The sequence below is a fragment of the Rhinolophus ferrumequinum genome, chromosome 9, assembly GCF_004115265.2.
Source record: "Rhinolophus ferrumequinum isolate MPI-CBG mRhiFer1 chromosome 9, mRhiFer1_v1.p, whole genome shotgun sequence".
NCBI lineage: Eukaryota > Metazoa > Chordata > Mammalia > Chiroptera > Rhinolophidae > Rhinolophus > Rhinolophus ferrumequinum.
Genome location: NC_046292.1, coordinates 83,153,113 through 83,170,326, shown reverse-complemented (window position 1 = coordinate 83,170,326; position 17,214 = coordinate 83,153,113). Strand labels below are relative to the sequence as shown.

The 17,214-nt window shown below is 37.9% G+C and overlaps 1 protein-coding gene across 2 annotated transcripts in view; it reads right to left on the bottom strand.

The window, feature by feature from the left end:
• ELOVL2 (ELOVL fatty acid elongase 2) overlaps nucleotides 1-17,214 on the bottom strand; it is an 89,443-nt gene that overhangs the window by 11,062 nt on the left and 61,167 nt on the right. The window contains exons 1-4 of one of the 2 annotated variants that reach the window (XM_033115496.1): nucleotides 13,827-13,847; nucleotides 13,607-13,670; nucleotides 8,202-8,389; nucleotides 1,769-1,846 (exon numbers count right to left, since the gene is read on the bottom strand). In XM_033115496.1, the coding sequence (XP_032971387.1) occupies nucleotides 1,769-1,846; nucleotides 8,202-8,389; nucleotides 13,607-13,622 (282 nt within the window). In that variant the 5' untranslated portion in view covers nucleotides 13,623-13,670; nucleotides 13,827-13,847. Of the gene's footprint in view, nucleotides 1-1,768; nucleotides 1,847-8,201; nucleotides 8,390-13,606; nucleotides 13,671-13,826; nucleotides 13,848-17,214 lie in introns of those variants that run through there. The other variant, XM_033115495.1, reaches the window with a different exon arrangement.

The following is a 17,214-nucleotide window of genomic DNA, read 5'->3' as shown; positions in this document are numbered from 1 at the left end:
ATGTTATTTAACTTCTCTATCCTCCGCATTTCCTGTAACTAGCAATTAGATTTAGAGGCTTTGATTGGATTTAGGTTTAAAAATACTTCATAGGTGGCTCTGTGTACTTCCTATCACATCACAGCAACAGGGACATAAGTGCTGATATTCATGAACACCCAGCTCAGGTGTTGTCAGCCTAATCCAATCATTATGAAATTTCCACTCAACTTTTACCCAGTAGTTTTATCATTTACAGATCACTGCTATCTAGATCCTTTATTTCACTAGGAGTTGTAAAATGGTGATTTTTATTCTCTTATTTATGTGATTTTTTTCTTGAGAGAAGAACTCTTCTTCTTTGTCCATTTGGAGATTCACATATGAAAGGCAAAAAAACAAAAAAAAAAAAAAAAAAACATTTGCTTCTTTCATTTTAATTTTTTTTTTTCTAGAATGAGTTGGTGTTCTAGCAACTTTCAAAGGGTAGCCATGAGTTTTCTTTTAGGATCATTTTAAATGTGTTTTTAAAAATACACTTAATACGTTTCAATCCACTCCAGTCACTATTCTTTTTGACAGTCAAATTGTTCCATATTTAGCAGTGGGAGCCCCTTCAAGGTGGCTCTTACACCTAGGACATGCATGATCCTAGCAGTCTTGGGTAGTTCCCTTGTTTTCTGTCACAAGAAGTTCTAGATTCTTACTATCTACATTTCCTACCCAAACCAGGAATCAGCCAATTCTCTAAGAATCCTAATCTCCTAGGTGGAAAATTCTAGTATTTAGAGAACACAATCTGGGGATTCATTGCTCACTGTACTGGGTTGTCGCAGACTAAGCCTTTTTTATTGAGTGAGCTAAAAAATCTCGTTTGTTTTAGAAAGAATAAAGTTCTGATATTTCCAATTTAAATCTATGATTACTGGTTTTCATTTAACTTTTTTATTGATAACTCCTTTCTTGTATGTTTAAATGTTAGTCATAAGGGTATTAACATTATATACTTTATCCTACAGTGTACTTGTTAAGTCTCAATAAAAGCAATACCAATATTTTTATTAATAGCAACCAAAAAAATTACTGAATACTGGTAAGGTATACCTCACTAGGGATGTCCAATCAGAACACTGTTTTAATGTTACTTGAAATAATTCTTTGTGTGGTTATGTCACCAACTTAATATATGGGTATATTCATTTATTTTGGTTTATTTTCAAGTTTTTTTGGGGGAGGCTACCCTGCTTTCTTTTTAGATTTAATTTTGTTTAATAATTATGTAAAAGACTTAATGGTTCCCAAATCCAACGTAAGACAAGGCACATTCAGAGAGTTTAGCTTCCATCAGTTCCCCTCTGCCTTGTTTCCTCCCCAAAAAGGAAATCACTTCGTTAACTTTTGGTTTATTCTGCCATTGTTTCTTTTTAAAACCAAAAGCAAATACACACACATACAATATTTATATCTTTTCTTGCACAAAATGTACGATACTATTAAAACTGTCTATACAGGTTGCTTTTTTCCACATATCCTGGAGATGATTCTGTAACAGTAGAAATCTTCCTCATTCCATTTTGAAAGGGATTCATTACATGGATGTACCATGGTTGATTCAGTCAGTCTCCCGTAGTTGGACATTTGGAAAACATTTTTGTTACCATTTCTATTAGAACAGGAGTCCCTTTCTTATCTAATCCCAGCCCCCATCCTCATGTCTAGAAAGAGAAAGCTTTCTCCTCTTTTCAATGAGAAATAGTTACAGGTGGTTGACTTGCTTCTCATGACTCACCCGGGTATCAGCTTCCCCTGCACTGGCAAGATTCTGACACTGTAAGTTGTAGCCTCCTTCCCAACTGGACAGAATAAGCTGCCAAAGAAACAAGAAAGAGGGGAGGGAATCAACACAAGAATTTGGACAAAACTAAATTTCCCATCCATATTTCTAATTGGCATCTGTTCAAGTTTTGAGTAGACACTTCCCAGAACTTGACTTGATCCCGTGCTCAAACATTTATTATCAAAGGATTAATTCTTGCAAAGAACTGATATCAATGGTTATATTCCTTAATTAATATAATTTACTTCTAACCTTTTTTCTTTCTAAATTAAATCTAAAAGAAACATGATTTAGCTATCTTTTGAGGAACAAAATATTTTGTTAGTAACTATCTAGTCATATGTTTCTATCAGTAAAATGTAGAATTAAATGTAAACAAATGTGAGGAAACTATACTAAATTTTTAATAATACTTTATATTGGCTTATACATAAATATTTCTCTTATTTATGAAGTACATATTATCATTTTTTTTAATTAAAATTTATTGGGGTGACAATGGATAGTAAAATTACATAGGTTTCAAGTATACAATTCTGTATTACATCATCTATATATCACATTGTGTGCTCACCACCCAGAGTCAGTTCTCCTTCCATCATCATATATTTGACCCCCTTTAACCTCTTCTACTGCCCCCCTCCCTCCTTACCATCTGGTAACCACTAAACTATTGTCTGTGTCTATGAGTTTTTGTTTCTCATTTGTTTGTCTTGTTCCTTTGTTGTTTTCAGTTTTATATCCCACATATCAGTGAAATCGTATGGTTCTTGACTTTTTTTGTCTGACTTATTTCGCTTAGCATTATAATCTCAAGATTCATCCATGTTGTCACTATTTCATTTTTTCTTACCGCCGAATAGTATTCCATTGTGTATATATACCACATCTTCTTTATCCATTCATCTATTGAAGGACACTTTGGTTGTTTCCATGTCTTCACCACCGTAAATAAAGCTGCAATGAACACTGGAGCACACGTGTCTTTATGGATAAATGTTTCAGATTTTTTGGGTAGATACCCAGGAGAGGGATTGCTGGGTCATATGGTAATTCTATTCTTAATGTTTTGAGGAACCTCCACACTGCCTTCCATAGCAGCTGCACCAATCTGCATTCCCACCAACAGTGTGTGAGGGTTCTTTTTTCCTCCACAGCCTCTCCAACACTTGTTACTATTTGTCTTGTTGATGATAGCCATTCTGACTGGGGTGAGGTGATATCTCATTGTGGTTTTTATTTGCATTTCTCTGATGATTAGTGATGCTGATCATTTTTTCATATGTGTATTGGCCATTGGTATGTCCTCTTTGGAGAAATGTCTCTTCAGGTCCTCTGCCCATTTTTCAATTGGGTTGTTTTTTTGTTGTTAAGTCATATGACTTCCTTATATTTTTTGGATATTAGCTCCTTATTGGAGGTGTTGTTTGCAAATATCTTCTCCCATTCAGTTGGTTGTCTATTTTGTCGACGGCTTCTTTTGCTGTACAGAAACTTTTTAGTTTGATATAGTCCCATTCATTTATTTTAACTTTCACTTCCCTTGCCTTTGAGGTCAAATTCATAAAATCCTCTTTGAACCTAAGGTCCATAAGTTTAGTACCTATGTTTTCTTCTATGTAGTTTATTGTTTCAGGTCTTATGTTTAGGTCTTTGATCCATTTTGAATTAATTTTGGTACATGGTGACAGATAGCAGTCCAGTTTCATTCTTTTGCACATAGCTTTCTTTTGCACATGGCTCTCCCAGTACCATTTACTGAAGAGGCTTTCTGTCCTCCATTGTATGTTTTTGGCTCCTTTGTTGAAAATTATCTGTCCATATTTATGTGAGTTTATTTCTGGGTCTTCAGTTCTCTTCCATTTGTCTGTGTGTCTGTTTTTCTGCCAATACCATGCTGTTTTGATTATTGTTGCTCTGTAGTACAAGTTGATGTCAGGGGGAGTGTGATACCTCCAGAATTATTTTTTTTTTCTTAGGATTATTTTGACTATTCAGGGTCTTTTGTGGTTCCATACAAATCTGATGATTTTTTTGTGCCATTTCTTTAAAAAAATGCCATTAGGATTTTTGATGGGGATTGCATTAAATCTGTGTATATTGCTTTGGGTAATATGGCCATTTTAACTATGGGTTTTTTTTTTTTTTGTCTTAATTGGGGAATATTGGGGAACAGTGTGTTTTTCTAGGATGTCAAGTTGTTTTTTTCAATCTAGTTGTGGAGGGCGCAGCTCACTGGTCCATATGGGAAATGAACCGGCGACGGTGTTATGAGTACCACACTCCAACCACTGAGCAAACCGGCCAACCACCACGGCTCAGCCCCAAGCTCAAGCCGTTGTTTTCAATCTAGTTATGGAGGGTGCAGTTCACTGGCCCAAGTGGGAATCGAACTAGCAACCTTGTTGTTAAGAGCTCGCGCTCTAACCCACTGAGCCATCTGGCCGCCCCTATGTTGACTCTTCCAATCCATGAACACGAAATGTCTTTCCATTTCTTTGTGTCTTCTTCAATTTCTTTTTAAAATGTCTTATAGTTTTCAGTGTATAGGTCCTTCACCTCCTTGGTTAAGTTTATTCCTAGGTATTTTATTCTTTTTGTTGCAATTGCAAAAGGAATTTTTAGAAAAATTTCTTTATCTGAGATTTCATTGTTAGTAGATAGGAATGCAATGGATTTTTGTACGTTGATTTTGTAGCTGTCAACTTTACTGTATTCGTTTATTGTTTCTAATATTAGGTTGGTTTTTGCAATGTAACTTTTTAAACTGCAATTACTTTCGCACCAAGCTAACAAAATCCAGAATAGAGTCTGACATTGTATAGGAACGCCATACACAGCTGTTGAAAGAGTTAATAATTTAAGTGGTAATTTCCTGGACTCAGCAAACATCGGGCCAAGGCATAACAAGTTAGCAAGGTTAACTCAACCTATCACTCGCCTGGTGTCTATTAAACATACCCCAAAAGTGCCAAAGAAAAGACCTTCTCCTTGCCGTGAAAGAGGCTGCAATCAGAGGAGGCCAGGAAGGCAATCCACAGTAGCGATTTTGAACCAAGAGATGTAAAAGTGTGAGAAGAAAAGCGGTGGAAAAAATTCGTAGAAGGGAATGAGCTCAGCGTGGATGTTCTTCCTAAAAGACAAACCATTTACTTGGTTGTTCACACACTAAACTGTTGTCCTCGTTCCGGCTGATGGTGACCAATATTCCCTTTAGAATGTACAAAGCCTTTCACACTGACTGACTCCTACGTATACTGTTCTGTGAGTACAGATACCCTGCCTCTCAAGTACAGATACCCTGCCTCTCAAGTACAGACACCCTGCCTCTCCACCTCCGCATCTCCGGGGCTTGGTACACTCCACAGCGCCTCCGAGTGCTCACTGCATGTTTGCTGAACAGAACCCATTCACCCTCACATCTGACTGAGTTCAGAAGAGCAAATACCATATCTCCATTTCAAAGATAAGTTGCCTAAGGTTCAGAGAGCCTAAGTAACTCCTCTAAAATTACAAAGTGACAGAGCTGACACATGAATTCAGATCTCCTGACTCCACTACACCAAAGCTTCCAGCAGGTACTGGAACTTTCAATGTAGTTAGACCTTTAGGCTGGCCCTTCCGATGCAGCTGATACTTCTGACAACCAGCCAATGATGAGTTATCTTTCCCTTTGTTATACAGAGAAACTAATTCCATAAATTACTATCTCGCCAGCTCATCTAGCGACCTAAAATTCACTTAGTAAAGAACCTAAAATACAAATTCCCCTTTCAGAGTCAGGTAAATTAGTGAGCTCACCTATGTGTATGATTTTAGAGCCACTGGCATGGCTTTTCTGACCCCAAATCCCATCTCCTGCACTTTGATGACTAAAATTCCATTATTAGTGTTTTATTGCAATCATTTTAGATAATGGTTGTTAACAATTATTAGAATGGTGCATATTAGACTAATGAACAGATTGAACTCTATAGGAGAGATGACCTGTATTTCAGGCAAGGATTTACCTATTTATTTTAGAATTCAAGGATACCAGGAAGGCAGTTATACTTGTGCCATTAACAGCCATTTGTAATTTATATGAATGATTTTATCCTAACTTTTCCCTAAAAAATATTTTGTTCTCTCTCTCTCTGTCTCTCTCTCTCTCTCTCACCGTTGGTTCTATAGGCTGGACACTTTTTTTTCCCTAATAAAATTACTTGGGTTTGACACTTCACAAAGGAATGGAGAGTATGTGATGTGATGAGGGCAGCTAGAACTGAGCGGGAATGTCAACTCAGACCTCTGAAAGTCAGTCCTGAGAAACAGCTATGCCACAAATATTTGTATTTCAGTCAAACGAACTGCAGTGGTATTTAATTTTAAAAAGACTCTGTTATTCAATAGCTGTCTATTCTCAGGCAAATCATGTAACTTTTCTAAGTCTCAGTATTATTATGTATAAAAGGAGAAAATTATTATTATTAGTTTCAGGTTGCAAAACAACATGATTAGACACTTACACCCCTCACAAAGTGATAATCCCCCCAGTCTACTACCCCTCTGACATCATACATAGCTATTATAATACCATTGATTATATTCCCTATGCTGTACTTTATAGCCCATGACTATATAAATATATATTTAATTACAGTTGACATTCAATATTATATTAGTTTCACGTGTACAGTGCAGTGGCTAGGCATTTATATGCTCTATGAAGTGATCCCCCATAGTCCAGAACCCACCTGACACCCTACATACCAGTAGTCTTTATTACATTATTGACTATAGCCCCCATACTATATTTCACGTCCCCATGACTATTTTATCACTACCAATTTGTACTTCCTAATCCCTTCTTCTTCTCACCCACACCCAACGCCCCTCCCATCTAGCAACCATCAGTTTGTTTCTTTTTATATATGAGTCTATTCTTTTGTTTGCTTGTTTATTCTGTTCTTTAGATTCCACATATAAGTGAGATCATGTGGTATTTATCTTTCTCAGTCTGACATTTCACTTAGCATAATACCCTCTAGGTCCATCTATGTTTTTACAAATGTTAAGATTTCATTCTTTTTTATGGCAGAGTAATACTCCATTGTATAAATGTACCACAATTTCTTTATCCAGTTGTCTACTGATAGGCATTTTGGTTGTTTCCATATCTTGGCTATGGTGAATAGTGCTACAGTAAACACAGTGGTGCCTATATATTTTGAATTAGTGTTTTGGATTTCTTTGGGTAAATACCCAGGAGTGGAATTGCTGGGTCATAAGGTAATTCTATTTTTAATTTTTTGAGGAACCTCCATTCTGTTTTCCATCATGGCTGCACCAATTTGCATTTCCACCAACAGTGCACAAGAGTTTCCTTTTCTCCACATCCTCGCCAACGCTTGATGTTTGTTGTTTTTTCGATGAGTCTTGCTGACAGGAGTGAGGTGATATCTCATTGTGGTTTTTATTTGCATTTCTCTAATGATTAGGGACATTGAGCATCTTTTCATATGTCTATTCGCCATCTGCATGTCCTCTTTGGAGAAATGTCTGTTCAGGTCTTCTGCCCATTTTTTAATTGGATTTTTTTTTGACATTGAGTTGTATGAGATTTTTATGTATTTTGAACATTAACCCCTTATCAGATGTATCATTGGCAAATATCTTCTCCCATTCAGTAGGATGGCTTTCTGTTTTGTTGATGGCTTCCTTTGCTGTGAAAGGAACGGATGTAGTGCCATTTGTTTATTTTTTCTTTTGTTTCCCTTGCCCGAGGCGGATATATCAGTAAAATTGTCACAAAGAGTAATGTCTGAGAGTTAACTTCCTATATTTTCTTCCAGGAGTTTTATGGTTTCGGGTCTTACATTTAAGTCTTTAAATCCATTTTGAAATCCATTCTTGTATGTAGCATCAGAAGGTGGTCCAGTTTCATTTTTTTGCATGTATTTGTCCAGTTTTCCCAGCACCATTTATTAAAGAGACTATCTTTACCCCAATGTAAATTTTGCTTCCTCTGTCATAGATTAAATGACCATATAGGCATGGATTTATTTCTGGACTCTCTATTTGGTTCCATTGATTTATGTTTCTGTTTTTATGCAAATATAAGAGGATAAAATTATAACATATGAACTTTAAAGGCCCATTCAGACCTAAATTGTGATTTTAAATTACAATGAAAGATCAAGCCTAAAGAAATAGGCCTAAATTAGGATAAGAAAAATTCAAATTAGAAACAAAGACTTCTAGGGCTTTTGGAAGGAATAATATCAAATGCTGGAACAAGTTCTTGGGATCTTAAAGAACAGAACTGATAACAACCTTGGATAGTTTTAATTGCTTTTAAAAATCTCTCAATTATAGACTCTAGCTTAGCTACATAAACACTTACCTCTGCCAGCATATACATGGAGAGGAGTGTGATTCCAAGATTATACAAGGTGAGGATTCCCTTCAGGGAAAGGGCATGTCTGTTCTTCATATATTTGTTACCCAGCCATATTGAAAGTAGATACAAGACAGTAAGAAAAAATGTAGGAAGGTAGGAGTCCAACATGAACCATCCTCTGACTCGAGAATCTGAAAAGAAACACATACCGTGGGAATCCTGAAGAGTAACACTTCTGTATGTTATAAGATACTGGCACATATATTTTATTTGTACATACGAAATACAATAGGGAACATAGTACACAGCATTAAGGAAGCTAGATTTGGATTATCATTTGGAAGAAGAAATCAGTGGGGGCTGCAATGGTTAAAGAAGGTGTCATGGAGCAAACAGCTTAAACTGAACATGGAATGACAGGAAAAGGTAATGAAGATGGAAAGTAATAGTTCTTGAATGTCTACTTTGGAATAATTACTATATTTATTTGCTCTAACTCAGTAACTATGAAGTAAGTATCTTATGCCATCTTATGGATGAAAAAAACTGCTCACAAAACTTTAGTAACTTGCAAAAGGCCACAGAACAGTCGGCTGCAGAGTCAGGATTTGAATTCACATCTGACTCCCGGCCATCATACCTTGCTGCTGCTTCCTGTGAAGAAGTTTCACGGAGACAGGATAGAAAGCAGATTAATACTGTAACCTAATTCCTAAAACCCACACTCCCTGGAATTTGCCTGGGATCATTGTGCAGTAAATCAGGAATGGGCTTAGAGTTCAGCTGATCCCAACAGAGCAATGGGATTTCAGCATGGCATGCATGAGAGCTGAAGACCGTGGAGGCAAAGCCTTGGAGCTGATGATTCAGAACTGAGAGCAGAAAGTAAAGCCAAGGACCCAAACCTGCCCAAGGACTACAAGTACAAACAGCCAGGAGGCCAGAACCTAGACACATCAAGTGTCCCTTACTCTGGACAGTGAAAATTTAAAAACGTAAATAAAACACACATAATCAATTTGTATATAATTAGTAACACCTGAAAATAACTGTAGGCGCAAAATGATTTTTGTTCTCTATTTTGCTTTCTTTTGTTGTTGTTTAAATAAAGGTAATGATTTGGCCTAGAATTATAACAACTGCATGCTGTGTTTAATCTCCATAAATAGAGTTGTGAGAGCTGGTTCCTCCGGAAGATAAAGCCCTTTTCTTGAGCTCTGTGGTTCCAGGCTGCCGCTCTTTCTGCTCTATTCTACCCCATCGACCCCCAGCCTCTCTTTAAACCACTCCACCTACCAAGCGCTATTTCTAAGAAAAGGGTCTTCTCAAGCTCTGTCCCATCCCTTCTTCTGTAAACTTCTCCCACTTTGTGATAGAGACAAGAAAGGTAAGAAAGGAACATTCATGTGACTAAGATACTACCTTTCATACAACTAGCTCGTAATTATCCGTCATGAAAGTTTGTACTCTGGGCCACTTCCTAATGTTTACCTCCTTATTGAAATCTCACTCATCCTTTCATGCCCAGGTAAAGGCCCTGCCTTCTGAAGGGAGCCACTGCCTACTGCTCTTTCCTAACTAGGGCTCCTCATCAGCATAACAAAATAATGATCATTTTACAATTGATGTTATTAGAGCTATAATATTCTTTTTTTTTTTTTAATTTATTTTTAATTTATTGAGGTGACAATTGCCAGCACAATTACATAGATTTCAGGTGTGCAATTCTGTATCACATCATCCATAAGTCACACTGTGTGTTCACCACCCAGAGTCAGTTATTATAACTAACATTCACTGATCACTGATTCTGTGCCACACACTGTTCCAAAGCCCTTTACATGTATTAACTCTCAAAGCAATTTTATTATATGGGTCGTATGATTTTTAACAGCTTTATTGAGGTGTAATTGATACACAGAATCACTTACTTAATGTGTACAGTGATAATTTTGGACACATGCAAATACCTGTGATGCCATCACCATAGTCAGAGTAATAGACATACAGGTGATATTATCCCCAGTTTATGTTTGAGAAAAACTGAACCACGAGGTGTAAAAAAAGTCAAGTAACTTGTACTAAACTGCTACTCTACCTCCTGTCATGCTGCTATGGGTTGAACTGTGTTCCCCAAAAGAGACGTTCAAGTCCTAACTTCCGGTACCTATGACTGTGACTTTATTTGGAAATAGGGTCTTTGCAGATGTAATTAAGTTAAGATGAGGCCATGTGGGTTAGGGTGGGCCCGACCCAGGTGGCTGGTGCCCTCATAAGAAGGAGATTTGGATTCAGGGACACCAAGAGAACGTTATGTGAAGACAGAGGCAGAGATTGGAGGGATGCATCTATAAACCAAAGGGTGTCAAAGATTACTGGAAACTACCAGAAGTTAGAAAGGCATGGAACAGTCTTCCCTAGAACCTCAAGGGAGCAGAGCCCTGGCAGCACCTTGATTTCAAACTTGTAGCCTCGAAAACTGAGAATAAATTGCTGTTATTTTAAGCCAGGCGGTTTGTGGTACTTGGTTACTGCAGCCCTAGGAAGCTAATATACATGGTTAACTTCATGGCTGTCCAATTGTTTCATGTGCTAGTTTTACCTTCCCAACTATAGTATAAGCTCCATGGGACAGAGAGTAGGCCTTACATTTCTACTCTCACTTAGAACTAGTAGAGCGCCTCAAGGGTTTTTTTCCCTTATGTCATGGTCCCGTAAATATTTGCTACAATTGTTAGGGAGGATCATAACGATTCTAACCAAAAGACAGGAACAAATACTTGCAACAAGATTATTGTCTCTGGGACTTGAGAAGTGTTAGCTCTGCATCTGTGTCAGGTATTCGCCCAGAACAACATCCCCTGATGGTATTAATATGGGAGAGGTAAAATCAGAAAAGGCTTGGGCACATCGGGAAGCTGACTAGGGGGCTGCCAGCCAACTTAAGCTTGAGCCACTTTTAGGAAGGGGACAAGGATTCATGATGGCCTACATGCCAGACTGTCTGTCACTGTGGAGGTCACCTAGTCCAGCTGTCAATTATCCATCTTACAGTCTCTTTGCTACAAAGGAGACATCCATAAAAATGGCCAAAGCTGAGTAAACAACTGCAATCATATCCTTAATTGATCCCATGTCCACGTTATTCCAGATCATGGTGATGTTACCGATGGCAAAGTTTAGTGTGAAGCTGGCTCAGAGAGACTGCTACTTAACTCTCCAGTGGAAGTGCCAAGCAGAAAGCCACAGTCACCAAAACTCCCTCCATGCCCAAGTTAGGGTGTTACAACACTGCCTGCTGGAACTGGAAGGCAGCGATCATATGAAATGAAGTGGTTACGAGATACAGGTATCCCACTCGGCCTATCCCCCAGGATCACCACAAGGATAAAAAGGAAAAAAAAAAAAAAAGCCAAAGACTACATGAAACTATTTTTCAAAAAGCTCTGCTGAATCACAGAATATTTTATTAAAATTATATAAATAGTCATTCACTTAGAATGACTTAGAATAGTTTATGGAGCCTGTACAGAAAATGGAGAGTGGTCTAAATAATCTCTAAGTGATTATTCTGTTTAAAGATCTTGAGGAAAAACGAAAACCTCATTTCCCTCCTCCCCCCACCCAAGAGTGCTAAGGAAATAACTTGTATATTTTTCACAGTTTTGTGAACATTCAAGGCTCAAATGAAACAAAACATATTGCTTAGAATGTATTCATTTATTTGCAAAATATACAGTGCCTAACCTGTTTCTGGAACTGTAATAAGCCCTGGAGATATAGTCATGGTTCCTGCCCTCATGGGAGAAGAGCTCTTCATAATAGGAAAGTATATGAAGGAAAAAAAGAGAGGCTGAAACAAAGAATAATAAGGGGGCTACTTTAGAGGGGCAAATTCCCTGACATCTTTGCTAGAGAAAGCCCACCTGAGAAGGTAACATCTGAGCTGATACCTGAAGTATAAGAAGGAGCTCACTGTATTGGGGGATGGAGTAGGAAATAGTGGGGAGGAATTCCAGGCTCAGCACATGGAAGAATTTTATATACTGTGTTTCTCCGAAAATAAGACCTACCCCGAAAATAAGCCCCAGTTAAGATCGTCAGCCAGACGAATGCATTTAGTACGTTATGACGATGTTCCAGAAAAAGATGACATGACTGTATTTGAATAAAGCTAGATTGTTGTACATGAAAAAATACGCCCTAATGCATCTTTTTGAGCAAAAATTAATATAAGACCTGGTCTTATTTTCAGGGAAACATGGTATTTGAGGAAGTAAAAGATATCAGATGTCAAAGTGAGTGGGGAAGACTGTCACTGACTGCTGGAGAAGTACCAGGGCTGAATAATACAAGACTATGTGGGTCGTGGTACACAATTTGGGTTTTATCCTGAGGGCACTGGGAAGACACAGATGAGTGTTTAGCTAGAGTACCACAGACTATGATTTAGGCTTTTAAAGTATTATTTTAGCTAGCACTTAATAAATGATTGGAAGAGGGGAGACTAGTTAGGATAACTTATAACCTCTTACCGTGTTTCCCCAAAAATATGACCTAGCCGGACAATCAGCTCTAATGCATCTTTTGGAGCAAAAATTAATATAAGACCCGGTCTTATTTTACTATAATATAAGACCGGGTCTTATAACATAATATATAATAATATAATATAATATAATATAATATAATATAATATAATATAAATAATAAATATAATATAATACCAGGTCTTATATTAATGTTTGCTTCAAAAGACGCATTAGAGTTGATTGTCCGGCTAGGTCTTATTTTCGGGGAAACACGGAAGTACTGAGTTGAGAGGAAAGAGTCATTAAATATATATGAATTAGACATTGAATCAATTGGCACATAGCAGTAATCTAAGTGACTGGTGGTGGAGGAATGATCAAGAGACTCACTGACCGAGAATTTAGGAGCTCAACCTAATGGCTCCGGTAGGGACAGCTCACACCTCTTTAAAGATAATTTGTCGAGACACATAAGGGCAGAAAGACTACATACGACTGTGCATGTGAGGAAGGTCGAGGGTGAATGGGTGTTGGCGAGAGGAGCAGCAGCAGTATACATTCAGATGGAAAGCCACCACCTACTTTGGTAGCCAGTTTTTGGTAACTTTGGTAGCTGGAGAGACATGACACCAAAGGGAAGTATGGCACTGCATTCTATTCCTGCTTCCTGCTCCCAGAACCTGAGTCCCAGGAGGCTGAGCAGGAGAAATGGGGCATTCTGGGTGTTCTGCGAGAAGGCTAGCAAAGGTGAGGGATGTGAAGTCTCTAAATGTTAGGTACCATATACTATTTTCAAGACACCAAAAGTGATATCATCCTTTTCTATAACTAAATGCAATGTTCCTTCCATATTAGGTTCTCGAGGAGCTTACTCACCTCGAGGTCCAAACATGTTGTCCAAAAAAGCATTGACTTCATCGTCAAAGGCCTTTAGATGCTCCTGAAAAGTTAAAGAAAAAAATGATTTAGGTGGGTTTTTTTGGGAAACTTAAACTACTATCAACAATGTTGAGTTGACAGACTCCCCAGGGGTCCTAGCTTCAAGGACTTGGACTGCAAAGACTTAAGGAACGTGAACCAGTAAATGTAGCCTCACCTCTCCCAGCCTGTAAAGATTTGGAAGGAAACAATTCCTCTTTCATTTCCTTAGGCAAAAGTAGTCCTGAGAAAACAGGGTCGGTACATTTAACCACTGAAGGGTTATTGACCTGAATTCCATTTCCCTCTAAAATGCTTAGAGGTATAAGCATTTCCATAAGCAACTTCCATTGTTGCAGTTAACAGGAGTTGTGTGCAAGCAACAGGGAAAGTCTATTCCTGCAAGGCAAAATGTAAGTATTTAATGAAAATTCAGTTGAATTGTATCACAAAGCTGACCTTAAAGGGGACTTGTTTTTCAAATAAGGAAATTAAGCATTACAGCTATTTTTTCCATTACCTTTATATTTTGTTTTCAAAATTTCTAAAAAATACATTAACATCTATTTAATATTACAGTAAAGAGTGTGCTGGGGTACATGTTATTATTGCCACTTTAATTGAATTCAGATTGGGATCAAAGAATCTCTGCCAACAATCTTAAGGTTGATAAAGGGGCTTCTGGCTCTTGATTTAGCTCCTATTCATGCTGGTCTGCTACTATACAGCTCCAAATACCTACTAAGATGTTCCCTACCCCTGTACAAAGGTCTAGAACACCCCTTCAAGCAAAGCAAACAAGGGGCAGGGCACTCCCCAGTGTTCCTAGGACAGCAATCTTTGATGAGGATTTCGGGCCCATGGAGCCTAAGAAGTTCACAGAACATTCTCTATAATCAACAGGACGGCAGTCAAACGCATCCCATTCTCAAAGAAAGTCTAAGTGCCAAAGAGGAGAATTAATTTACTGGCATCTGAAGAGAAGATCCACATGTTCGGTGACTGGCACACACTATTCCTTATTCGTGACTTTGATCTTAAGAGAAATTTCAAGGAAACTTAGGTCTTTGGGAACTTTAGGAAGGAGGATGAAGATTAGAGACTAACATTTATTAGTACCTACTACTGCTGGCCAATGTATTAGGAACTTTTTTCTTTCACAATATCTCTATAAAAAGTATCTGGGCTAAATTAAACAAAGCTTGGAAGTTTTTAAATAGTGTTTTCATCTTTGCTTTCTATGAAGGGCATCTCAGGACACCTCCAGACTTGAGAAAGGTCAGTTACCTAACATCTCAGTGTGACAGAAGTGATTTTTGTTGCCATTACAATAGAGCAGATCTGTCTAGATCTCTCATTCTGAGCAAAATATGTTAACCTCACTGATGTACCCACCTTCATAACAAATACCAATGAAATCTCTTTCATTGCCACACCCACCCACAAATGTTTAAACTTTTTCAGTTTGTTTTACTAAGGTTCAAAGTCCATTTTCCAACATATGTGATCAAAGAACACTCTAATTAAAGGTCAGAAAGCTTGTATTATTTCTATCATCTCGCAGAAATGTACTCACAGTGGAAGAAGAGCAGAAAAGAAAAGAGCTCAATGAGAAGGGACATTCCATTCTTTCAGTCATTAATTTACTGATTCATTAACCAATTATCTGAACATTACTCTGTGCCAACACCATGTTAGATGCTGAGCTACAAAGTCAAAGGAGACATGGTCGTTATCTTCATGTAAGTTAACAGAGAAGTAAATCCATAATTACCTAGTGTCTTAAATACGATGAGAGAGATTTATAGGGATATGCTATAAGAACACAGAGGAAGGAAATATTCAGCCATAAAATGAAGGAAATCTCGCCATTTGTGACAATATGGATGGACCTAGAGGGCATTATGCTAAGCGAATAAATAAGAAACAGAAAGATAAATACCATAGATCTTACTTATATGTGGGATCTAAAAACAACCAAAACCCGAAAACAACAAAAAAGCCCCCCAAAATAAACACAAACTCAGATACAGAGGATAGATTGGTGGTTGCCAGAGGCAGAAGGGGTTGGGGGAAACCGGTGAAGGTGGCTGAAAGGTACAAACTTCGAGTTATAAAATAAGTAAGTCACGGAGACGTACAGTAGGGGGATTACAATTAATACTGTGTTGTGTATTTGAAAGTTGCTAAGAGTAGGTCTTAAAAGTTTTCATCACAAGAAAAAAACATTTGTAACTATGTAACAGGACTTACCGTGATCAATTCGCAATAAATAAAAACATCAAATCATTACGTTGTATACCCAAACAGACAAACAAAAAGAACACAGAGATAAGAAATTTAATTTAGATTACTTAAAAAGAGAAGCCCTCTGAGAAAAGCGGCTGCTGCTGTTGCTGCTGAAAAACTCTAGGGCATCGTCTGGATGAAGGAAAGAGGGCTTTTAGGGGAGAAGGATCAGCATACGCTGACACACTGAGATGGGACACTTGGGAAATGGTCACGGACAGGGTCTCTAGTGTCCTGTATGACAGAAACAAAGCCAATGCTGGGAAAATCAGAAACCTGACTTCTGGATTATCTAATACAGTTATTAAGGATATAATCTAAAAAGACTATGAGATCAGAAAAACTAATCAAAATTTACCCTGGATTAGTAAAATGTAAGTACAGGTTTGGGTAGTGTTAGTTAACTAAGGATGAACACTTAGCAAACAACGGTAGAGCAGAGCGTGGGTAATGAATTAATCGCTACACACTAGGTTCTGTATATGTAAATGCAAAAGCATGCTGGATAATTTCTCAAGTCTAACACCATAACCCAGGAACTAAGAAAAACCAGCTAACGACATGCAGTACTTCATTCATTTAATCAGCATCTTTGAACAGCTATTGTGTACATAATACTTAGTCAGACATATGAAGAAAGAAGGGATAGAGTGGTTGACTCAAAAGCTTATAGACAAATTGGGAAAGTCAGAAATACAAACAAAGGCAAACAGAAAACAACTGAGAAGAAGGAGATACACAGACTGCTACAATGATGGAAGATATAGTAGGAGTGAGGACTTACGATGGGTTTTTAAATGGTTAGAATTTGCACAGATTAGAAGACAGAGGAATAGTCCTGCCCTTTGACCTGCCAAGGGGATACACTCCTGAACTTCCTACGTTAGAGGGCCCCACTCTGGTCATCCTTAGGCTATACCCCTCCACACAGGGGAGAAAAATCCTCTGAGCCAAGGGAATGCCTGCCTATGGCCACAGCTTCCCCCTCCAGACTATGTTCAAAGCGCGCCGGGCCTCAGAATTCTCTGCCAAACAATTCTGAGCCCACTTCTAGGACAGCTTCAGGGATTTCTCCTTACCCACATAGTCAAGTCCACGTTCTATGACTTTGAATTTAATCTGTGGGTGTGTATAGCAATAGCTGAAGGACGGAAAGACTGGAAGCAAGTAGGGCCTTATTTAGTTGTGTATCCCTGATTACTTACCACATCTGGCAATAATGTAAATGGTACAACCACACTGGAAAACAGTTTAACAGTTTAATAAAATCATAAACA